General features: G+C 37.7%; 1 protein-coding gene across 1 annotated transcript in view; it reads right to left on the bottom strand.

The window, feature by feature from the left end:
- Positions 1 to 26,481, bottom strand: part of LOC150089433 (spectrin alpha chain-like) — a 579,218-nt gene that overhangs the window by 275,729 nt on the left and 277,008 nt on the right. The window contains 2 exon segments of the mRNA XM_090389473.1: positions 11,993 to 12,229; positions 24,041 to 24,232. Of these exon segments, the coding sequence (XP_090245599.1) occupies positions 11,993 to 12,229; positions 24,041 to 24,232 (429 nt within the window).

Here is a 26,481-nt window from a genome sequence, read left to right on the forward strand (position 1 = left end):
TTTATCCACAAATCATAGCAAGAGTACATTGTTAAGACTTTCAGTTTCCTTGGCAATACTTTGTATGCAAGGAATCAACTACTCCAAAAAAAGAATTAGTGCCAGTATCATGGGCATTGATCTGCTGGATTCAAGCACAACAGTGTCTACAGTGTACGGAAAATGATATAACAATCAGAAAATGTCTAGCCAAAGGCAGTTCTGTGGATGGAGATAGCTTGGCAAAGCAGAAGGCTGACAGAGGGTGAAAAGAATCATCCAATTTAACAGACAGCCACAATCAGTAAAAGGGAAAACGTGACAGTTTGCAAAGGGTTATATCAGAATGCATAATATATTTTAGAAGTAATATTATAGGGTTACCATCTTCTGCACTCATAAAAAGAGGACATTTACATGTTTTGGGGTGAATAAAAGAGGATAAAAAGTTCATCTTGGATTAGAAAAGAGGACAAATATATTATTTTATTATGCAAATAATAAAATAAAGACAATGTAAACCACATTTACTGATGTTTAGGATTAGTACATTCATATTTGTCTTGAGAAATTATTTCTTTCAATAGCTCTGGATTGCCTCTCAAATATGTGTAAAATCACAATGGGAGGTTTTTCTTGGCACAGAAAACAAGCTTGTAAAGCTGGAAACATATCTATGAGCCTTGTGATACTTGGAAATAATGAAAGCCATCTCGTCTTGCTGTGAGAAAGGAGCTGTCTATATTCAATCACAACAAACTCTCAGTATTCCTTAAGCTCTTCAGCCCGGACTGTATAATTATGAAAATACTGGTAGATTTAAAAAACAATGTTCTCTACATCAACTTCCCAAAGTTCTGCAGCATTCTGAAGACAATTGTTCAAAACATGTGCAGAGCAGCCCACTCCAATCAAAGTCTTATTATGCAACAATTTCTTTAATTTTGCAAAGACATTATTCCCTTCTTCATTTCGTCTCAGTCCTCCAAACATTGTATTGCAATTTTCCCCAGTGAATGCAATACATTTTTCACACAAACCATTTTTTTCAAGAGTTTCTTTAACATACGTAGAAATGGTATCTGCAGTCTCGTTAGGCACCTCCTGTAATTCAATTAATTTTGTTTGTAACCCTCCTTCATTTACATCAAAATACTGAATAATTAATTGGAAGATTTTTTCAGAACCATGATTACTTCCATCAGTTGAGACACCACAGTATGCAATTTTATTTTCTTTTAAAGTTTTTACAGTAACATTAAGAGAATGATTTGCAAGTACAAAGTTTACAATGGCTTCTGTCTTGGTTCTAGCGCAGGAAAATCTTTTTGCTATCTCAGAATCAAAAAATACATTTTTTAACATGACAGTTGTGCAATCCATTGATTTGTAACTACTATGATGTTTAACAGTGTGAAAAGCAAAGGTACCCTCTGCAGTAGCCAGATCATATTCTATTTTACCTACAGCTTTTTACAAAAAAATCTGTAACCTTTCCCGAAGAGGCCTCACCTTGAACTGCTTTCTTATGCTTCTCAGTTTCAATATGATGCTTCAAATCCCCAACCCCTTTATTGGCTACTGAAACATATGTCCCCATTCTGCAAACTTTACGTTCAGCTTCCCATTCCTCTCAGCTAGATACAAAACATGGAAATTTTTTTGTCATCTCTTCTGGGATGTCCCTAGCGGCGAATTATATAGTTATGTTGTGTTTGTGAAGCTCCTCAAAAGTTCGTTCAAATTCTGGATTACTTTTGGAATTAGCGATTTTAAAGTAGTGTCGTCCACTCCATATTAGTTGGTGAGTTGGTGCACGTATTTTTGTGGCTAAATTTTAAGTGAGTGAGAAGATATTAACGTTTTTCTTATTTGGCATTGTACAGACATGCTACCTCGTTGTTGTTTGTATGTAATGGCCGCTCCCACTGTAGTTCTGCCTATGGTATGTCTTGTAATGATTTCTATAGTGTCAGTTAATACTGTTCCTGCTGCTTGTTAGTTTGATTAACTGTACTTTTGGAACACTGGGGAAATTGTTATTATTTCTATTTAGCAATAAATTAATTAGCAAATAGTCGGCCATTGCTTCTTCTGGGAACAAGTCACGTGAACAGTGCTTTCTCCTGTGGTTGGTTGCTGGAATTCCTGCATTTGAAAACTGCCATGAACCTATATTTTAATTATGCTGCTGCTTATTTTCTTAAATTTATAATCCACTTATTTCATAATGTGTTATACAGTATAATGAGTGGAATTAATTCAATTGTCTCCACAATCAGTATAGTTAATTAGTGCTTTGGAAACTTGATCAAAACCTTCAGATTGTAACAGCGCGCTATTCGCAGTGCCCCCTAGCAACTTGCTGCGAACTTGCTCCTCAAGTGCAAATTAAAAATTCTCCTCAGACAGCCCAACCTCCAGCCCAACAAGCTGCTGGTTTTTGTCAATGCTACACTTCATCGCTACACTTGTGCTTTGCTTTTCATCCTGCACTCCCTTCACCTGACATGAGCGGGAGGGAAAGTTCCAGTTCTGCTAGTGAGGAGGAGCCTGAAACAGTTCCGGAGAATCCCCCTCCAACTAGTACCCCGCCAAAGACCCAGCTCAAAAGTGGATATCTCTCAATGAAAAAAGAAAAGAAAAAGAAGAAGGCCAACAAGAAAACTAAGGAGACCATGGAGACATGGGCTGCTCTCCTCTGCTCGGAATTTGTGACCCAAGATGAGGGACAACCACTGGCATTGGCCCCTGACCAAAGCCCTGTTGCTGAACCCACTGATGCTGCTCCTCCTTCTGGGGGCAATGGCCTCCACCCATACAGAGATTAAAAGCGTCTCCCAAACTATCACACCGACAGCCCTTGCCAACGCTATCGCAGCTGGGTTAAAACCCTCTCCTAGACTGGGGATACCTCCTCCATCTAGTGTCCCAGAAGGTGAACCCACTCCAGAGCCAGCTACCCTTCTGCAAACAATCTCTCGACTTCGTAGGCAGTTGATCGCATTCCTAAACCACGACTCCAGTCGCTTCACCAGAAGTGCAGGTAACCGTGTGCAGGAGTTGTGGTCCACCCTTGAGTCAATTACAACTGAGCTCCTCATTGACAATGAGAGGCTCAAAGCTGTGAATGAAGAACTTCGATCCAAAACGGATGTCCTGGAAAAGGTCATTGATGCTATTGGCAGGCCCCAAAATTGTACTAATGCTGACCCTGACTATATTGAGACTCCGTGCCCCCCTGGGCCTGCTGCGGATGTCACTTCCTATGCTGATGCAGTGAAGTCGGAACAAGAACCCCTTGCCCATGGCATTATACAAACAGAGAAGAAGCCACAGCATCTACTACTGTTGAGAGCAAGTGATACCTTAGAGCTCAAGACTAGCCATGACGTCAAAGATCTGGTGCAAAGCACTATAAGGGCTGATTATAAGAATCTAAAAGTGAAATCCCTGAGACCCATTAGGAACAAAGGAGTCCTACTGGAGACCGCAACAAAAGAAGACTTAACAAGTATTGCCACATGTGGTACTCTCACAAATGCAGGAGTGGTCATAGCTCCTCCTAAAAAGTCAAATCCATCAATCATAGTGTACGATGTTCCAAAGCACAGTTCGAATGACAAATTACTTGAAGATCTGTTCCACAGAAACCTACAGTGCAACAAACCTAAAAGTGGTTTGTTGCAAACCACTTTTAGGTTTGCAACAAAATCAAAATCCAACTCTACAGAACACAAAGTAATCAGCTTCTCTCCACGGATTTATAGAACTGTCCTCTCTACAGATAGATTATTCCTTGGTTGCAGTGCGCACCGATTTACCCCGTTTACAATTGTCACAAGGTGTTTCCTATGTCTGGGATATGGGCATACCTCCCAACGCTGCTCCCACAAATCTCCATCCTGCAGGCATTGTGCCAGGAGTGGGCATGTCCAAGCAGAATGTCCCTACATTGACGAAGAGCCCTCTTGTGTGAATTGTAAAAGGAAGAGGCGAGCACATAACCATTCGCTCCGGGATATTTTATGCCCAGAATACCAAAGGGCTCTGGAACTCGTAAGACTAAGGACCGCTGATGCCTAAACCAACAAGAAATACCAGTTGTGTCCCCGCTCCAGTCCTGCCCACTCTTTCTGGAAGCCTAAGAGGAGCCTCTGTATCTCAAACTAAATACTTGCGAATGATGCAAATAAATGGGCAAAGGTCCCGCACAGTTGCGGATGAAATACGCCAGGCCACTGAGGAGCATTCAATTGATGTTGTTCTGATTCAAGAGCCGTATGCTGCAAGAATACAACCCCATCCAACCTCTAAAATTACTGGCTTTTCCATACACACGCGAGTCATTCAACCTGTCCCAGTGGACCCAAAAACATGTATAGCAGTCATAAATAGGGATCTCGATGTCTTGGTTGTCCAGGGCCTCTGTAATCAGTTCTCCACCTGTATCCAGATTACATGTACAGATCAATCATTCTACCTGATGTCACTCTACAGTCCTCCCTCAAGTAACATCAATGAAGCACTAAACTTTTTGGAATTCGCCCTGAATTTTATTGGTTCCAAACAACTCCTGGTTGCATCTGACTTGAACGCAAAATCTCCCTTCTGGCACAGTGCGGTTGCCAATGGCCGTGGCCAGCTTCTTGAGGACTTCATCCTCAGCCAAAATCTTATTATCCATAACCAGCCTAGCCAGTTCACTACTTACTCTAGCTCCACCGGTGAATCTAATATTGACTTAACCCTCTCTACAAAAGACCTACGTCAGTCAGTTAGTTGCTGGGAGGTAACTCCGGATCTGACTGTTAGCGACCATAGAGCCATACTGTTCCATCTTGACTTGGTTCCACGGAGAAACAACAACAGAGCAAGGCCAACTGACTTCATTAGATTCTCTTCGAGAAACGTCAATTGGGAAGCATATGACAGCTCCATAGAACTGGACTTTCCAAATCCAGACCCATCACAGATGGACTCGCTAAATGCACAGGACTTGACCACCTTTATCCAGCACTCCATACTCAGAGCCTCATACAGGTCCTCAAGGAAGAAGGTGTTCCGCCCAACAATCTGCCCATGGTGGACCCGGGAACTTACCATCCTTCGTAAGGCAGTCCACTCTGCGCGCAGGAACTACCAGCGACACCGTGATTGGCCAGCTCCTGATGTCGAACGCCTTCATAGGGATTATATCGCCAAAAAGAATGAGTATACCAAGGCAATTGCAGCCAGAAAGAGAGAAACTTGGGCAAATTTCGTAAAAGAAACCAACTGTACAAATCCATGGGGCCTGGCATATAAGATTTTGAGAGAGAAAACCTTCTCCCCAGAAATATTCAACACTGTTTCAGTAGACGCTCAGGAAACTAAGTGTTGGCAAGATTCTGCCAACCTTATTCTAGACAAACTGTTTCCACCTGATGACATCTGAGGATCATCCAGAACATTCAGCAATTAGAGCTGCCAACAGCAATTATATAGCAAAAGAGTAAGCCAACCCATTCACACTAGAAGAACTGGGAGCAGTCCTTAAAAACATTAATGCCAAAAAAGTGTCCAAGCCTTGACCTAATAGAATACATCTTCATCATCCGCTTTCACACACTGCGGCCGCACCATCTACTCCTTCTCTTCAATAAATGCTTGGAAGAAGAATGCTTCCCAAAAGAATGGAAGTTTGCCCTCATTTGCCTCATCAAGAAACCTCACAAACCACCAACAGACCCCCGCAGCTTCCGGCCTATTGCCCTGCTGGCTAACCTTGGTAAGGTCCTTGAGCAACTCATGGCTGTCAGGGTTGTCTCCATGCTACAAATGCATGATTTGGTCTCACCATGCCAGTATGGCTTCACCCGTGGAAGGTCGTGTGAAGAAGCTATGTTCGATTTGGTGTTACATATTGAAAGTTCTGAAGAAAAATTCGAATTGGCCATCTTCATAGATTTTGAGGGAGCCTTCGACACCGTCTGGTGGGATAGTGCCTTGGCACGCCTTTGAACTGCCACTTGCCCCCAGCAATTATACAGCCTCTCCCAGAATTATTTTTCCGACCGAGCAGTTATTCTCAAGTCAAAATTCCAGCAAGTCACCAGATCAGTAAATAGAGGTTGTCCCCAAGGATCAGTCCTGGGACCCCTCATTTGGAACATAGTCCTCCAAGACTGGCTCTCCCGCGCCTTCAGGAATACAAAAATTGTGGCCTTTGCCGATGATCTCACAGTTGTGGTGTCAGGGCATTTGCAGATGGCCATTGAAGAAAATGCAAACCAGGTCCTCGACGATCTCTCAACTTGGGCCGCACTTAATAAGTTGCATATCAACCCAACAAAAACTAAAATGATGCTATTCAAGAATAGACTGGATCTCAGGCGCCCACCGCAGGTAAAAGATATGTAATGCTCAACTGCCAATCGTCACTGAAACCAAAGTACTTGGAGTGATTATTGACCACAAACTCAGCTTTCTTCCACATCTTGTTAATTTAAGAAACAAAGTTAAGAGATTCTCAGGAACCATCATACGCATCTCTAAGAATGATTGGGGACTCTCCAAAAGGTCCCTGCAGTTGTATTACAACGCAGTATTTTTACCAATTGTGACCTATACAGTGGGTCTATACAGTGGGACCAACTGATGATGTTACCAACAGCAAATTCAAAATGGGAAGCATTCAAGGAACTAATCTTGGAAGCTACCAGGCTTTACATACCAACCAAGAAATATTGTTCAAGGTTCAGGCCTAAATGGTTGTCAGATGAACTAATGAGACATATGGCAGAGAAGAAAAATGCATGGGATACATACAAATTAATGGGTGACATGGAAGCCTATGATAGATATAAGTTGGTCTGTAACCAAGTCACAAAGGAGATTAGGCAGGCAAAGGCAGATTATGAGAAATCCTTGGCAAAGGACGCAAAGAAAAACAGAAAAGAGTTCTTTACCTATTTAAACTCAAGAAGGAAAGGGATGAATCAGATTGGTCCACTGGATGTTGATGGTTCAACAGTTGAGGATCCTGCTCAGGTGGCTAACAATCTAAACAAGTATTTTGCATCTACATTCACACATGAGGAGTTATTCAGGAAGGGGAATGTCGTATGTGAAGTAAACATTGGCAGTGAGCTAGATTATTTTCTAATAACTGAGAGAAAAGTGGAGGAGAAATTGCTGAGGATAAACATAAAAAAGGCACCAGGGGTGGATGGGATCTATCCAGTTATATTAAAGGAGGCAGCAAAGGAAGTAAGCAAACCCCTAGCCATAATTATGAGAGCTTCTTTGGACTCAGGGGAGGTACCCATGGACTGGAGATGTGCAAATGTAACCCCAATTCACAAAGGAGGATCAAAGGCTGACACAAGTAATTACAGACCTGTTAGTTTAACTTCGGTTCCAGGAAAATTAATGGAGGCACTGGTTAAAGAAGCACTGCAGGATCATCTGGACAAGAATTCAGTTATAGCTCAGACACAGCATGGTTTTGTTAAGGGCAGGTCTTGTCTGACCAATTTGATTGGATACTATGATGTAGTCACAAAAGAACTGGATGCAGGGAATAACTTTGATATTATATATTTGGATCTTAGAAAGGCTTTTGATACTGTTGCGCATGGAAGACTGCTGCACAAATTGGAGAAGTGTGGCATTGGAGGCAAATTGCTGCTATGGATAAAGGGATGGTTGAGTGGCAGAAGACAGAGAGTGGTAATCAATGGACACTGCTCAACGTGGACTAATGTTATTAGTGGAGTTCCTCAGGGTTCAGTGTTGGGTCCATTGTTGTTTTCTGTATTTATAAATGATATTGATGATGGTGTATCAGGCTTAATGTCCAAGTTTGCAGACGATACCAAGGTTGGCAGGGTTGTTAAGGACACTACTGATGCTATGCTGCTGCAACAGGATCTGGAAAGGTTGAGCAGATGGGCTGAGAGGTGGCAAATGAAGTTTAACATTGACAAATGTAAAGTACTACATAAGGGAAACAGTAACCCCAGATCAACGTATCAACTCTGTGGTACTACGCTGACAGTGGTAGAGAATGAAAAGGACCTGGGGGTAATTGTGCAGGCAGATATGAAGTTCTCTGAGCAGTGCAGACGAGCTGCAAGAGTAGCTCATGGTGTCTTGTCAATGATATACAGGAATTTTTCTAGCAGGGATAAGGATGTGATTATTCCCTTGTATAAGGCATTGGTCAGGCCACACCTTGAGTACTGTATACAGGTCTGGAGGCCTCATTTCAAGAAGGATGTAGAGCTGCTCGAACGAGTACAGAGAAGGGCAACAAGATTAGTGAATGGAACAAAGGGTTGCTCTTACGAAGAAAGGCTTAAGTTTTGCAAATTACAGAGCCTGGAGACTAGGCATCGGCGAGGTGATCTGATAGAGGTGTATAAGGCTTTGAATGGCTTGAGCATGCTCAATGCCGATGGGATTCTTCCTCTTGCTCAGAATAATCACCTGAGAGGGCATAAATTCAAATTGAGGAAGGACGGATGTCGGATAGATGTGCGGAAATTTGCCTTTAGCCAGCGGGCAGTTGGTTTGTGGAATAGACTCCCATCGCTTGTTGTTGAAGTTGATAGCCTAAATAAATTTAAGGCTCAGCTGAACAGGTATTTCGAACGAACGGAGGGGTGAAATGGGAGTAGTGGTTTTTTTTTTTTTTTTTTTGGCTGATGCTGAATAAGCTTGCTTTCTTGCATCATATGCCTCTACTAATGCTAATGCTATGCAGCTGGAGCCTGGTTCCATCGGGTAACTCTTGTAAAGATGCGAGACAAGCTTGGAACCATCCAGAGATCAATGGCAATCTGCCGAGTGTATAGAATGGTCTCCACTCCTGCCATTCAGGTCATTGCGGGAGCACTTCCACTCGATCTACATGTCATCTTCCGAGGGTTGTGCTTCCGAATTACGAAAAATATCCCAACAAGGATCCTCGACATTGAGGTTAATCTGGATGCTGACCCCAAGGCTGAGATGACGCGTTGCTACAATGAGCTCTTCAACATTTGGCAAACTCGATGGCATAATTCAACACTGGGTATTGTCACAAAAAGATTCCTACCTGATGTAACCTACACTGCTACTAAATCTGTACAGTCTTGGTTCACCCCTTCACTAGAAACATCATACCTAATTACCGGACACGGATCCATGAATGAAAAATTACACCATCTGGGTCTCCACCCAACAGATCTCTGCCATTGTGGAGCCAAAGAGAACTGGTGGCATGTACTATTCGAATGCATTGCGTATGCTGATCTGAGACACAACCTTGTCAGCTGTACACAGATCTCTGGTGAGCTTCTAGAGTTCTTCCTACAGAACCCTAACAACCTCCCTACAGTGCAAACCTACTCAGCTGAAGTCTTTAGGCGCAGAAGAAGGATTAACAGACCACCAGTGGCAAACATCGATGACCCAGCAGTGAACTGAAACCGACCATATATTCCCCCCCCCCCATCCTGCTGCATGGGCTGTGGAGCTTGTTTCTGCGGCCTGTGCTCAGGAAGGAAAACATCTCTTTCTCTCCCCCCCTCTTTTTTTTTTATTATTATTACTATCATTATTATATATATATTTTTTTTTTATTATTATTACTATCATTATATATATATATATATATATATATTTTTTTTTTTTATTATTATTACTATCATTATTATATATATATATATATTTTTTTTTTTTTCATCAGTCACATGGTGTTTTTTTTTTTAATTTATTTATTTTATTTTATTAATTATTTATTTAATTTATTTTATTTATTTAATTATTATTATTTTTTTTTTTTTGTTGTTTTGTTTTGCGTTTTACAGTGATATTTTTTTTTTTCCCCCTTTCTTTTGCACCACGGGAAAATCTAAATAAATGTTTTTTTTTTTTTTTCTTTTTTTTTTTTTCTCCTCTGGAGTGGGCCCCTAGAGGAATCTGGCCCACCTTTTGGCAACATCAGGTGGATCAGAGTCTCGTATTGAGACAGTACGTGATTAGCTGAGATTGGCCCACCTTCCCGTGGTGTGGACGAGTACCCTTAATCATCTGTCCAGGTGACTGATGCTTCTGGGTAGCCAAGCGGCCAGAACAGAACAACAGAACACACACATAATACACACAAACCTTCGTCACACACATATCTGGCCCATTTGTAGTGATACTGTTCTTTACAGAGATACGAGGCGGAGTTGAACTAACGTTCTAGGAGCCGCCAATTACAAAAACACGTCCACATGTCATCTCTTCTGTAAACATGCACTTCTTTTTAGGCATTTTAGGGGAAGTATAGTCTTTATAATATTAATTTTTATAATTGAAATAATAATAAATATTTTTTATTGTATGTAGTGAAGCATAAATTTTATTAAGGTTAGGTTATGTTTTACATTCACAACTAAACTAACTTAATTGCAGAAAAGTACCTAGAGGTATAAAGATGGATAATAAATATTTTTGTAATTAAAGTGAAAAACAGTATTTTAAAAAAAGGTAAACTTTGGTATTAAATAAACTAGTGTCTGCCTCTTGATTGGATCGTTGATAAGTATACCAAATTTAGTCAACAGTACGCAACTTTTGATCAATTTGGTGTGCACACAGCTCAACTCCACGTTGCAATAAATTTCTAGAGAAAACAGTCCCTCTAACTGTCAATATTTATTTGACATGCTGGAATTCCTGTAATTTATATATCTTTTTCTAGCACACCATCTGATCTTCACGCATCATCTACTCTCTAAACCAAAATATTGTATTGCTAGACTATATAAAATTTATATGTGCATAAATTCTGAAGCAGGCGTGGGTTGGTAACAATCTCAATGCACTAAACTGAGCATCATCAGGGTCTTCAGCCTAATTGTCAACACGGAAATTCGAATTGAAGAATCGTCTCCTATTCCGAAAAAAGATTCTGTATAACATAACTCGGTAGTTTTCGTCGAGCTTGCATAAAAAAATGGCGTATAATATAAAAATCCGGACATTTAGACAAATTTATAAAAATCCACTCGGACAAAAATTTTAGAAAAAAATCCGGACAAATCCGGTTAAAAGAGGACGGATGGTAACCCTAAATATTAGCTAAAACCTTTGGTCACCAACACTGTAGTAATGAATCTGTCTCATTTTAAGTAATCAATAAAATTCTAAATGCAAGTGTAAAAATTAGTTTATTACTTCAGATAAAAACAGAATAACTGAAGTTATACTGTGTACTAGAAAACATCACTGTATATTTGAAATTGACCAAACCTCCACAGAGGAAACTCTCAAAGAATTGCATTTTGGGAGTTTACTATATAGATTCAGAAGATTTACAAATTGAAGAGGTGATGTTATTTAAAATGGCTTCCATTTAAAAAGATTTCATTTTAAATGGATTTCATTTAAAAAGTAAGCTTGCAAATGGTATATCAACTGAGCACATTCATAATTGTTATTTAGAATTGTAACGAAGTAGATAATGCTATGACTTGTCAGTATATAATGTCTGTAAACTGCATGTATCCTGTTTTGTTGGATAAAATAATGGCATTCTTGAGAGGAAGAACCATTCAACTGTCATCTCAAATTGACTAATTTAGATTAAATTAGGTTCAGATTAAATTAGATTAAGACAGGACAGGAGTAATTAAGTTACTCCTCTCTGTCTTAATCACTCATCAATTATATATTTAAGATGCTCATCAATCATTAATAAAAAATATAAAATAAAATTGGACACTGTCAGCCAAAAATTGCTGCAGTACATTTATCTGTACATTGGCTCTCACTTGCTATGTCACATGCTGAGAAAACTGCCATGTAGTCTGTGCAGGTTCTGGTAACATCCTCTCAACTTCGATGGCTTCAACTTCAATGTTATATCTACCTGTCTGTGGACAGGTAGATATAACATTGGATGTAAGGGCCACAATGGACTGTTTCAGACAAAGAATCCTTATTCATACCTCATAAACATATAACTTATGGTAAAAATAAAAAATTTTCAACTTACCCTATCACCAAGAGCAGCAAGATCTCTCTCCAGTCCTTCATGCTTTCTTTGGAGAGTCTGAACACTTCTAAGGTCTTGTCCATAATCATCAGTATTAAGCGCTTCATCTTTCTCCTGTATCCAATCCTTTGTTTCATCTACATCACGATGAAATCTCTGAACTTCATGGGCCGAACCAAGCTGAGTTGCTCTTACTGATGTTACATGCTGTAAATTCTGCCACTTTGAATTCAAATCCTATGAGAAATAAATCAATACACAATGACTAATACATTAACAGCAGTCGCAGGCAGAGATGATTATTATTATTATTATTAGCCTTATGGTGCAAGGAAGCCTGAGTCTTATGCTGCATCAGACAAAAAAAAAAAAAAAAAACTGAATTACCTTTTGAGAGAGAGTGAAGTAGAAGGGAATCACCAAGAAAGAGAAGAATTATGATATCCAGCTCAGGATCCTGGGTGTTCCAAGCCCACACTCACCAAATGTGAGCCCATGTGATACCTTACACTTCTATCAGAACATGTATCAGGCCTAATGTCAAAGTTTAAGGATGATGCAAAGTTGGCATGGTGGTTATTGATCCAGTTGAAAAGTGGCAATTGTTGAGAAATTTAACATTAACAAATACAAGGTACTTCATACAGGCGGCAGCAATCCCAGATTGACTTACCAACTGTGTGTGATACCACCCTCAGAATGGAGAATGAAAAAGACCTAGAATTAATTATGAAGTCCGATATGAAGTTCTCTGAGCAGTACAGTCAGGCTTCCAATACAGCCCATGGAGTTTTGTCAATGATATACACAAATTTTGACAGTAGAGATAAGGAGGCAATTATCCTGGTATATAAGGAAATGGTTAGGCTACATCTTGAGTAATGCATGCAGGTCTGGAAGCCTTAATTACAGAAAGATGTGGATCTGCTAGAGGAGTTGTAGATAAGAGCAATAATTAGACCCCTGTGAAGAGATCTTATTGAGATGTTTAAAGCTTTGAATGGATCATGTAAACTTAGTGTTAATGGATTTCTTTCTCGGACTACACACAAGTGAACATAGATTCAAATTGAGGGAGGATGGTTGTAGGATAGATGTGCAGAAATTTGCCTTCAGCTAGCAGGTGGTTGCTTGTTCAAACAAACAAACTCACGTCTGGTGGTGCAGAGGTGGATAGTTTGAATAAATTCAAGGCAAAATTTGACAAACAATTGGAGAAGATGAACAGACGATAGGATCTCGGGGGAGGGGGGGGGTTGCCTGATGCCATATAAGCTTGGTTTCTTGCATCATTTGCCACTACTAACATACAAAGAAATCATTTTTATATTTTAGCAATAAATCAGCTCATACACCAACCATAAGAATAAGTATTTTACTGTAACTAAAATATTTACAAATTAAAATAAAATAAAAATTTACAAAAACTGCTATTATATTAAATTAAATTATGTACATGTGAAAAACATTAAAACTCTGATAAAATCCTTGCGATAAAATACACTAAAATAAACCGGATTAAAAACGATAAAAATCTCTGGAGCATCGGCTTCCTTCCTCAGCAGTAACAAAACTTCCTGCAGCACCTCCATATATAACAGGCTCACTGTACTTATACACGTGGTACAGTCAGCGCATGGTCTGAACTGGAAGCGGAAACAGCTCGGGAACGTGTCAAGCAAAACTGTTCATCCATACTTAGGATGATAGTTTCAAACAGAGGATGCATACACATACCTCTGTCCCTATTCATAATATTGTGGTCAGATGAACAGATTCGTAGGCTCTCGAGCCATTTACGGTTCCAGAACCCATGCGCTCGATCCACAATAACCGCATCCTCTGGGGAGATTTGATGCTGCTTCTCCCAAAAATGTTCAGCCACAGCAGACTTATTGTAATCAGCGGTTTTTATAGCATTTGCATGCTCCCCCAGATGATCCCTGAGCTGTCGTTTTGTCTCGCCCACATAATCAAGGATCGTCTGGGGTAGCATGCAAATGCTATAAAAACCGCCGATTACAATAAGTCTGCTGTGGCCAAACATTTTTGGGAGAAGCAGCATCAAATCTCCCCAGAGGATGCGGTTATTGTGGATCGAGCGCATGGGTTCTGGAACCGTAAATGGCTCGAGAGCCTACGAATCTGTTCATCTGACCACAATATTATGAATAGGGACAGAGGTATGTGTATGCATCCTCTGTTTGAAACTATCATCCTAAGTACGAATGAACGGTTTTGCTTGACACGTTCCCGAGCTGTTTCCACTTCCAGTTTAGACCATGCACCAACTGCACCACGTGTATAAGTACCATGAGCCTGTTATATATGGACGTGCTGCAGGAAGTTTTGTTACTGCTGAGGAAGGAAGCCGATGCTCCAGAGATTTTTATCGTTTTTAATCCGGTTTATTTTAGTGTATTTTATCGCAAGGATTTTATCAGAGTTTTAATGTTTTTCACATGTACATAATTTAATTTAATATAATAGCAGTTTTTGTAAATATTTATTTTATTTTAATTTAATTTGTAAATATTTTAGTTACAGTAAAATACTTATTCTTATGGTTGGTGTATGAGCTGATTTATTGCTAAAATATGAATTTGCCCAACCTCAGGGGACTTTTTCAGGAAATCATTTTTATGCCAAGCATGATTTGAAATAATTTGTTATACATTAAAACCTCAATTTAACAAACAATATTGTGTTAAAACCTTATGCTAAATCCTATTGTCTGTCTGTTGTACTAGAAAGAAATGCACTTGGTCTCTCAAGTTGCCAGAATATTACAAAAAAAGTGCTGTGCTATAAAATAAAAAACATTAAGTGTTGTGACAGTGTATTTTGTTACACTTATTGTGTGGAGCAGAAGGGCTTGAAATTTTTCTGCATCATATAAAGGCAGTGAAAACAAGTTTACTGGGTCTGAATGGCTCTCAGGTAACCGCACTGAAATTTCAGATGTCTCCCTACTGATGTCTGATGCACTCAGCAGGCTAATGGAAGGTGATGACAGGAAGAAATGCTGACGCCCTGGCAATCTGCTTTATTGTGAAAATATATAGGGTGGCTACTGAAAGACTGAAGGATTTGAAAAAGTCATAACTTGTTCATTTTTAATCTTTTTTATTATTATTTTTTTTTACAGGTTATAAAGCAGCCCTTGGAGATTAAAATGTGGCCTCTGAAAGACTCACCACCCTTTCAGAATCTTCTGAAGCGATGTTCTGGCGATGCCTAGTTGAGCAGAGCGACGACGGGTAGAGGCAGATGGATCCTCAAGGACACTCTGCCGTACAGCTTCCACCGCTGCGTCAGTGCGCACAGGACCTTTTCCCGGAAGATCGCCAACTGATCCAGTTCTTTCAAACCGGGTGATTAGGTTCTGAATCATGTTATCGCTAGGAGGACTTTAAAATGTTGCTGGTATTTTCTCTGAGTTTTAATAATTGATCTTTCACTGGAATAGAAAAACCCAACGAGTTTTACTCGTTGCTGGACATCATACGTAGCCATTTTAATCTCCAAGGAATGCTCTATAACCTGCAAAAAAAAAAAATAAAAAAGATTAAAAATGAACAAATTATGACTTTTTCAAACCCTTCAGTCTTTCAGTGGCCACCCTGCATTAACAAATGGCAAATACCAGTAGACTCAGTCAGCCAGTTTTGTCACCTGGCTATCATATGAATGAAATATCTGGTTCAGTGGATGCTGTCCATTATTTCTAAAATTCTCTAAACCTGAAGATCACTGAAACAAAGGCTTATTCAATTTCAGATTTCCTTCTACATTTGTCAGTTCCCCAACACAGGACCACAGTACATCAAATGTTTCCTCTTTCATAATAGCTTCTGCTAAGTTCTCACACTGAAAGTCACAGTAGTGCAAAATATCTAATGCTTCATCTATTTATTTATGTTCAAAGATACAGAGAACAGTTTCTAATATGATACCCAATGACATAACTGCCTGAGTCTGGTGGTAAATATCAGCAGACTCAGGTAATTGTATAACTGGGTATGATAAGAATGAAAAATCTGGTTCAGTGGGTAAAAAAAGGTAAAGTGCTGCCATTATCAACCCAGGATGGAAGCCTCCTCAACAATTCATGCTGAGGGAAATGGACCATAAATCTGCCACGCTGGTCCAGTGCGGGTTGGCAGATTGACCGTATTCAGCAGTCAGGGGCTTAAACCCCGGTCTACTCAAAGAGTGTGTGCTACTGCACTCCTGCTCCTGACCACTCGGCTATGGAGGCCCTTTCCATTAAACCTGAATTCCACGGAAGTGAGGGTTTACTGAATTTCAAATTTCATTCTGTATTTGTCAGTTTCCCAACCAAGGACAACAGCACATCAAAGGTTTCCTCTTTCATAATAGCTTCTGGTAAGTTCTCAGATTGAAACTGAGAGTACTGTAATATTTCTAACACTTCAACTCTTTCTTCTTCAAAGATATTGAGAAGTACTAAAAGCTCTACGACAAAATATTTTAAATTTGAAAATTATATGCTGCCAAGTGATGAAATCTGTGCCACCTCAGCATACATCAAAGCATCATTTTTCAGCAGGAAATTGGACACAATGTAGTCAAGGTGGAGAAATAAAGTACTTTCTCAATGAATAAAAGAACAATCTTCTCCTGTTTTAGACTATCCACAACCTTTACAATAGAACTATCTAAAATAAGTCAGATTTGTCCTATTGATTCAGTCTACTTTGATAATCAACTTTGAGGAAGTGGAAGATATATGAGGGACTGCTCAATAAACAAGCACTGTTTTTTCTTTTTTTTTTTTAAATATTCCTTTATTAATCATCCATATTTTGATGGTCCTTTTCAAAGTAGCCTCCATTTTATGAAATGCACTTATGTTTCTGTCATTCTCAAAAACATGGTGGAAGCTGGTTTTTTTTTCACATGCATTTGAGAATCACCTCCAACGTCTTTACAACTTCTTCCGATAACTGGAAAGGTTATAAGAAAAAAGGATCAAAGATCCTTGGAAAATGGATCAGGAACTATTTAGAAGCCTGAATCGAGGTATCAGAAGAACAAATTGGTTTTTCAGCTGGGAGGTCATGTATAGATCATATCTCAACAGTACGACATATCCTTGAAAAATGCCAATCAAAAGGAAAAAAAATCTTTATGATTTTCATTGACCTTGAAAAGGCATATGACAGTGTTCCAAGAAAACTCTTATGGGAAGCACTGAAAGAGGCAAATATTGAAGGACAACTGATTAACATTATTAAGGCAATTTACAGGAATAATAGATGCAGAATTAAAGTGGGATCAGCTTTGTCACCTGAATTCCACACTTCAAAAGGCTTATTACAAGTCACTAATTGCATGTCACCAATACTTTTCAAAATTTATTCGACATCTGCCTAAGATCCTGGTCAAAAAAATATAATAAAATGGGATTGCCAATTAATAAGAACACCTATAATCACAATTTACTTTTTTGCAGACGATCAGGTGGTGATAGCACAAGACTTAGAAGATGCAAAGTATGCATGTCGTCAATTGTTTGAAGAATATAAACAATAGGGTCTAAAAATCAATTTTAGCAAGACTGAAATGTTGTCTTCAGGGCCAGGACACGTTCTAAATATTGTAGGTTTTAAAATCAAACAAGTCGATAAATTCAAATATTTGGGATCAATCTTACAAAGTGATGGATCATCCCAAGCAGAGATCAATAAGAGAATTACAGACAGCAGAAAGGCTATCAGCATGTTAAACTCTGTTCTGTGGAGCAAATATATCCTACATAAAACAAAGAAACTTATATTTCAAACGATTGTACAAAGTCTTTTATTGTATGGAGCGGAAACCTGGACATTGAATAGGCGAGCGGAAAACAAATTGCTCTCCACAGAAATGGATTTTTGGAGACGCTCAGCAGGAACTTCTAGAAGAGACAGAAAACGGAATGAAGACATAAGGGAAAAAATGGAAGTGAAAAAGACTATTATTGACACCATCAGAGAAAAGCGTCTAACATGGTATGGACATGTAAAACGGATGCAAGAAAATAGATATCCAAAGGCTATCCTGGAATGGATACCTCCTGGAAGAAGGAGAAGAGGAAGACCTAAGAAGACATGAATGATTGGAGTACAGGAGTGCATGACAGCCCGAGGCTTAACCGACCAAGACACCTTGAACCACACTTTATGGCGGGAAAAAATTCCTAACAAAAAATAACTTGTAAGCTGAGGAAACCCATTGTAAATGGAAACACTCCTCTTGAAGAAGAAGAAAATAAAAAAAATTGCAGGTGCAAGGTCAGGGCTGTAGGGTAGATGAAAAATACATTTGACATTAATGCTGGCTAAATACTCAATGACAGTATGAGCAATGTGAAGTCAGTCTCGCATTGTCATGGTGCAGCATCCGCCCAGCTGAGTGCAATTGTGGTCATTTGCAACAAACGCAACCCTACAAAGTGTGCAGTATTGTCTGTAATAAGGTCTGATAACATATGACATGACACAACACGGTAAACCATTCCCTGAATATATATATATATAAAAAAAAAAAAAACGACCATAACCTTTCCTGCAGAAGCCACAACTTTTGCTTTTTTTAGGAGCATTAGCAACTAAGGCCATATTGCTCCAGGATATGCGGTGGTCATTCTCTGACCTTTCCGCATCCTCCATATTTGGTGGTGACGGGCTCGAACCCCGGTTTAATCAAGAAGAGTGTGCTACGCACTGCTGCTCCTTCCCACCTGGCTACGGAGGCGCCTCCTGGGTTGAAATGGTCATAACATTTACCATTAACAACTTATGCAGAACCTCACCATCTTCAATAACCATCTGGTATAGCTCCTGGCAAACCTCCACATAAACTTGCTGTTGCTCAGGTGTAAGTAGTCCTAGAACCCAGAGTGCACAAACAAGTATCATAGGCAAATAGTCATGGAGAATACCATGCATGCTTCCTACTGATATCTCTGCCGGTTGCCTTACTGTTACCAATAATCTTCTCTCACAATTACAGAAGCAGTGTTTATGGTTTCTGTAGTGACTCAGTGGTTGGAGTTCCAGGCCTGCCGATTTTTGTGACTGAATAATGTCCATCTTTAAATATTCTAAACCACCTGTGAGCAGTGCTACATGGAAAAATAGATTTGCCATAAGCCTCTTTTAACATTTCATATGCTTAAGCTGATGCTTTCTTGAGATGGAAACAAAAGTTAAGAAGCATACTGTTCCTCACACATCATGTCCATTGTTGCATAGGCGAAACTAAACAAGCATAAACTTAACCAACTGCCAGCATCATACCATGCGCAAGAGTAAATTGCACAGTTGTTATGTGATGTGATGCAGCTTGGATTGGTCTTAAATTCTGCAGCTCAGCTAGAAAGAGCAAGCAGTAGCAGTTGCTCATGAAAAATTATGATCATTCTTAATTGAACAGCCCTCAGATGGTGAGGCATGTTTAGCAGAATAGCTAGATTTGGATTTTAAAACACTGGCAAGGGAGGAACACGAACAGACTTTCTGCATGTGTGAGGAAAACCTGGCTGGAGTTGGATTGCTTTTTCTTGCTTGTTGTGTTACTTGCAGCAAAATTTTATGATTGAGATGTTCTTTTCCTTGAGGACTTCAGAAATTTTCTTCTTGCAAATATGAACTGGAGATCTGGACATAAGTCAGTGTCACTAACCAGTGGTTTCTCGTTATACCTTTCAGTTTAATAACTTTGAGGTGCAAATGCTATCCACCATATATGGCTTTGCTCACTAACTTCTTTTTAAGTATTGTTAGAGGCCGCCACTGTTCCGCCTGTCTCTTTACTCAATGACAGTCAACATGTAAACACATTTAAAATTTTTTTTTTACTTCAGTTTTAAAACTTTTCTACTTCAGTGGCATACATTAATTGAAACTGTTCTGATCTTTAATCCTTTTAGCACTTTTTTCTAGATAGCAGCGATGTCCACCAAATATTCATCCACTTTCAGAGGAAGGTATGCACCCTTCTTTTCAGCATACAAATTAATCAGATGACAAGGAAAGCCAATTACCACCAAGTGTTTAACTCCTCTTTTAATACTTTTGCTACTCCAGTTCTCCAATTTAATGCCTGTGTTTTGGCCTACCATAACACAGGCATTATCAACACTAAGTGACAGACAGCTTTCTAAAGGAATCCCACATGCTTTCAGGTTGGTCAGAAGAATATGTCCAATTTATGTTCCGTCAGCTTTCAACATGAGCAAATGAGGGCAAGCTGCTTTACATCTGGTAATTCTGTTTTTCATAGGGAAAGTTGTCAGAATAGGGTACAGCTTGAAATCACTTTGATTGCTGATATCTGCAGCAAGTGAAAATAGCCCATTTTTAAAGCCAACACTGCCCTCTTCCTTTCGCTCTACTGTCTGCTCTTGTTGTTCTTCCACATCCATAATTTTTCATTATTTTCTTCCATGTCCAATTTTTTCACTAATTTCTTCCACATCCATGTTTTTTTTTTTATTTCAGTATCAAAAATGTATTTCTGAACAAAGTAAAAGAATGATTTTAGCAAAACTCAGAAGAAGATTATAAATGATGCGCATAAGCATTCAATATGTACAGCACTATTTTCACTTTGAAATGCTACATCTATTTTAGCATTTCTTTCTATACACTGTACATTGTCCTATTTGTTTGCAAATGTCCATTTACATCATGCTTTCCCCCACCACTCTGAAATGGAAAAATCACATTTACATACAATTTTCCACCTTTTCCAGATTTTTTAATACATGTAAAAATTTATGTATATGATTTCTTACACACTGCATCTTATTTCAGTGTCATCTTAATGAAATGAATTGTTAAATGAAATTTTGCTTTGCACCACACATACAGGGTGATCAAAAAGTCTCTGCACTTGAATTGGCAAACACTTTACATAATATTTATTGCTATTTTTAATTCAGTGATACCTTTGAAGTTTCTGAGTAGAAAAAATGGTGGATAGCATTTACCCTAAACATAGCATATGTAGTGTTTGTAGATATTATGCAAAATATTTACTAATAAAGTGCCGACCTGGCTAGCCAGGTAGCTAAAGTGCCTGCCTGGCAACCCAAAGGTCGCGGGTTCGATTCCCGCCTCGGGCTTGGATCACAGTAAAATGCAAAAACTTTGGGCGGTGCAATATGGCCATAGAAGCTTATGCGGCAACAACTAACAAAAAAAAAAAAAAAACTAATAAAGTGAACATTTTATGTCTAGCACTACTACAGAGAGACTTTTCAATCACCCTATCCTGTTGTTTCTTTTATTTATTTGGTTTTTAGAAGAATTAGCAACTAAGGCCATATTGCTCCGGGGATATGCAGTGGTCATTCCCTGACCTTTCTGCATCTGGTGGTCACAGGCTTGAACCCCGGTCTAATCAAGAAGCGTGTGCTACACACTGCTGCTCCTGCCCACCTGCTACCAAGGCACCCCCTGTCCTCAGTAGGGGTGCCTCGGTACACTATTTAAAAATATTTTAAATAGTTATTAATTATTAAATAGTGTATAAAAAAATACACTATTTAATATTACAGCTAACAGAGAGTAGACTTTGATATCTAATACTTCATTTCACACAATCCACATATTTCATGGGACACAGACTAGAACACCTGATGGCTTATAGATAAAAAATTTAATTTTAAGCACAAATTCACAGAACTGTTTTAAAAATTACAAGTCAAACTGCAAAGCTGAAGGTTTTTTTTTTATGTTAAAGACAGAGAGGAAGTATGTTAGGACAGCAAGCAAGACAATGGGTCAAAAAAAAAATTGTTTTTGTTGTAAATCCAAAGATGCAGTTATAGAAATTCTCATTTTATTTTTTTCTTACTCCATTCATAAACACGGCCTAATGGTAACAAAGCGTCAAAATTTCTTTCCCCCACCATTATTCTGTTTTATTATGAATCCTACAGTTTGCATAGAGAAAAAATCATAAAACTTTCCCTTGGTTCCCTCTGAATTGCTTTAGATTCTTTTGAAGACCACATTTCTATTCTATTTTCTCACACTATTCTAGTTCCACAAAATCAGTTCATATTTTAAATAAGTTAGATCTGTGTTCAAAAATAAAAAATGCTGAAGCACATTATGTGACCATTTAGGACTTCTATACAATTTTTCTGGCATTACAGTAGTTTCATTGTTCTCACTGCACAATACAGTAAAAGTGAAATGGCACATCAACTTATACTATAATTTGTAATTATTATATAACTATCTCACCTCACTGCTTTAAAGTGCTAATAAAATGTTAAACCAAAATTTGTTTCAAATTGTGATAACAAATAAGAGAACTAACAAATATGAAAACAAATCTACTAATCAGAACCAATTTTAAATTGCAATAAAACTATTCAGAAATTGACAGTAATGTTAACAGTCTAATATTATCTGGTCTAGAATAAATAATATTCTAGCTTTGTTTTTTTCACTATGACAGGTGCTGATATACAATCTCTTTATTTTATTTATAAATTATTACCTTACCAATGAGGGAATACATATTCTCTACATTGTATTTCAATATTTGTAGAAAAATAAGATAAATTTACCTCAAAGTGATACGCAGAACATTTTCATATGACACTCTCCAGCAATTAAAACAAATATAAAATTAATGCAAATTTATTACAGTAATAAAATCAATTAAAAACGTTTAACTTTTTCTAATTAATTTTTTTTTTTTTTTTTTAATTATTAATTGATTTTATTATTTCGCATTAATTTTACATTTGTTTTAATTGCTGGAGAGTGTCATATGGAAGTGTTCGACATATTATCTTGAGGTGGCACGCTATGGCCATAGATGCTGATGCGTCTAATAAATTCCCAAACAAACAATCATATTATTTTAGTATTAAATCAGCTCACACCAACCATAAGAATAAGCATTTACTGTAACTAGAATATTTATTTACATATTAAAATAAAATAAATATTTACAAAAAAAAACTGCTATTATATTAAATATACATGTAAAAACATTAAAACTGTGATAAAATCCTTGAGATAAAATACACTAAAATAAACCGGATTAAAAGCGATAAAAATGATAAAAATCTCTGGAGCTTTCGGAAGCTTGCGCTCCCTTCCTCAGCAGTAACAAAACTTCCTGCAGCACGTCCATATATAACAGGCTCACGGTACCTATACACGTATATATATGGACGTGCTGCAGGAAGTTTTGTTACTGCTGAGGAAGGGAGCGCAAGCTTCCGAAAGCTCCAGAGATTTTTATCGTTTTTATCGCTTTTAATCCGGTTTATTTTAGTGTATTTTATCTCAAGGATTTTATCACAGTTTTAATGTTTTTACATGTATATTTAATATAATAGCAGTTTTTTTGTAAATATTTATTTTATTTTAATATGTAAATAAATATTCTAGTTACAGTAAATGCTTATTCTTATGGTTGGTGTGAGCTGATTTAATACTAAAATATGAATTTTCCCAACCTCAGAGGCCTTTTTCAGGATAAACAATCATATTGAGGTAAATTTCTCTTATTTTTCTACAAATACTCTCTCAGTATAAAAGGTACTTAAATAATTATTCATGAAATTTATTCATAACATAAATAATACTCTAGCTTTGTTTTTTTTTTTTTTTCCCCCATTATGACAGGTGCTGATATACAAATATCAGCAAATGGATGTGTGAAATGGGAAATTTTTATTTTTATTTTTATTTTTTGGCTGATGCTGTATAAGCTTGCTTTCTTGCATCATATGCTTTTACTAATGCTAATGCTAATGCTAATATCCCTTTCTTTTATTTATGAATTATTGCATTACCAATGAGGGAATACATATTCTTAGCATAAGGGATACTAAAATAATTATTCATGAAATTTATTCATAACTTCCACATTTCAATCAAAATATGATATATAATATTATGGTTTTCAAATTCAGGAAGTAATAAAACACAAATTAAAAAAAAAAAGAATCAGAAATGCTTGTGGTGAGAAATATTTTTGAAAGAACCATAAGAATTTTAAACATACTTCAATTTGTGTCTGTATCTTTACAGCAGCCTCAGTTTGTCCAAGACTAACCAGCTGTGTAGCAATCTCATTCATTTCTGCAAGTCTAACTTCGTTAGCTTGAAGATCAGCCATAAAGTCATCAAATTTCTTCTGAAGGACTTCTACCTGCTCCAGATCTTCTCCCACTTCTTGAACTTGAGCTACTTGTTCCTATTAGAGAAGACAAACGGACATATGCACATAATTAGATGAAAATAAAATCACTTATTTGTACAATTAATAAGACAATATCAGAATGTCAAAATATATACAGTATACTACCGAAATAATGGTACCCCAAATAAAGTCACATTCGAGCTAACGGCACAATAAGATCGGATGTTTACATACAGTGCAGATGTCTTGCAATGCTGAAGAAAGAAAATGGCAAGACGTGATTACTGTATTTGTTTACATTGCCATTTTGAAAGTGAATTCTGTACTGTTATATTACATTTATTTTAAATTAAAAACCCCTCACTATGGCTCCTAAAGTTAATTAACCTCATACAGAGAAGAAAAGAACGACAACATTAAAGCTTGGTGATAAACTTGATATAATCCAAACTATTACATTAGGGTCACCTGGAAAGTTAATTCATATACCCATGTGTATTGTGTCTGTAAATTGCATGTTCTCTGGTCGATTTGCCTGTTTTGCTGGTAGAAAAATCCCAGTTTCTGGGGAAAAAAACACTGTTATCTACACCTGAGACCAACTAACTCAGCCACAGAGTGAAAAAAGCTAATAAAAGTTCCTTGTGTCATCGACAGGATTTGAACCTAGGCCTTTTCCACCCAGTGTAGGGAGGATGGTGACGATACTACTGTGCTACCATGCAGATTAAATTTGGCGTAATAAAGAAAATAGAACAGGGTATAAACAGGAGCATTTTAATGGCAAAATATAACATTGGATCATCAACATGTTTATGTTTTTTATGAGCAGTTAATAAAATCGCATTCTTAATCTCTCTATTTTTTTTTTTTTTTATTTAGCCTCATTATTTCTGCATTAAATATATTAAAAATAAAACTTTCTAGATAATGGAAAAATCGAAATAGCAGCACCTTGAATCCCCGAAAGTGCCGTTATTCTGAAAGTCTACTGTATACCAGTAGTAGTCAACTAGAGGTATGCACAATCCAAAGGATACATGATGTCCTTTCAAGGGGTATACTGGCATACAAAACCTGCTTTAAAGAAAAATTATCTATAATTTTTTAATTACTATATGATAATTTTTGTTAATTCATCAGTCATCTTGCAAAATGTATTTAGGGGACATAAATTTCTGTAGAATAAATATAATGAGAGGACAGTATTTTGTGAGAAAATTGTAAGTAGATACAACAAAAGGCTGAATTGTAAAGGATATGTCAACACAAAAAAAGTTAATTTATAAAAGGTTATACATCACTACAAAAGCTTGAACTGCAAGGGGTACATTGCCACAAAAGGCTAAATTGGAATTTTTCAACTGTTGCGATAGCCTAATGAGAAATTAAATCAGCTTGTTGATGCACACAGTTAAACTCTTGTCCCCTAATTTTGGATAAACAGATAAATCTACCCTGTCTCCAACCATCATAACACAAACTCAGTAATTCCTCCCCGCCACTACCAAACATCATTGTTCCAGGTAAAAGATCATATCATTCCAGTATGTAATGAAAATATTTCAATTTGCTTTTATTTTGAGCTGCAGGTGTGCCAAACATATTACTACAGTGAGACAGCAAACTCTGTCTCAAGTGTAAAGAAAAAGTGGGTTGGTAAAGCTGCTGTGATTGAACAGTGAAGTTCCATAATTGTTTAATGATACCTTTTGAATTGATATTCCATGCCATTTCTTAATTACATATCAATATACTATGTTCATGAGATATTTTATATAATTTATTGTGGCGCCTCCGTAGCCAGGTGGGAAGGAGCAGCAGTGCGTAGGACACGCTTCTTGATTAGACCGGGGTTCGAGCCCGTCACCACCAAATACAGAGGATGCGGAAAGGTCAAGGAATGACCACCGCATTTCCCTGAGCAATATGGCCTTAGTTGCTAATGCTCCTAAAAACCAAAACAACATATAATTTATTGTGATTATATGAAGGTTGCTTCATACAAATTATTCATTAATGTACAAACTGTACTGAAATTTTTCTAATAAGTGCTGCCACTTTTTAACTGTATTTCAAACAAACTGTAGAAACAGATGTTAACAGAGGGCAGCATGAAAATATCTTTGAAAGTGTGGAGAAGGTTACACCTGTTGACTTCGGTTACCCAATTTCAGCTTACTTCAATTTTGGAAATTATTTAAATTTTGGAAAGACAAAATTGAAGAATTTCTCTGGAACTCTGATCTAAAAATTGGTAAAAATCAAATCAAATGATACATAAATAAATATAGAAATATTAC

Source organism: Mastigoproctus giganteus, chromosome 2, assembly GCF_048544385.1.
Source record: "Mastigoproctus giganteus isolate SK-2022 chromosome 2, ASM4854438v1, whole genome shotgun sequence".
Lineage (NCBI taxonomy): Eukaryota > Metazoa > Arthropoda > Arachnida > Uropygi > Thelyphonidae > Mastigoproctus > Mastigoproctus giganteus.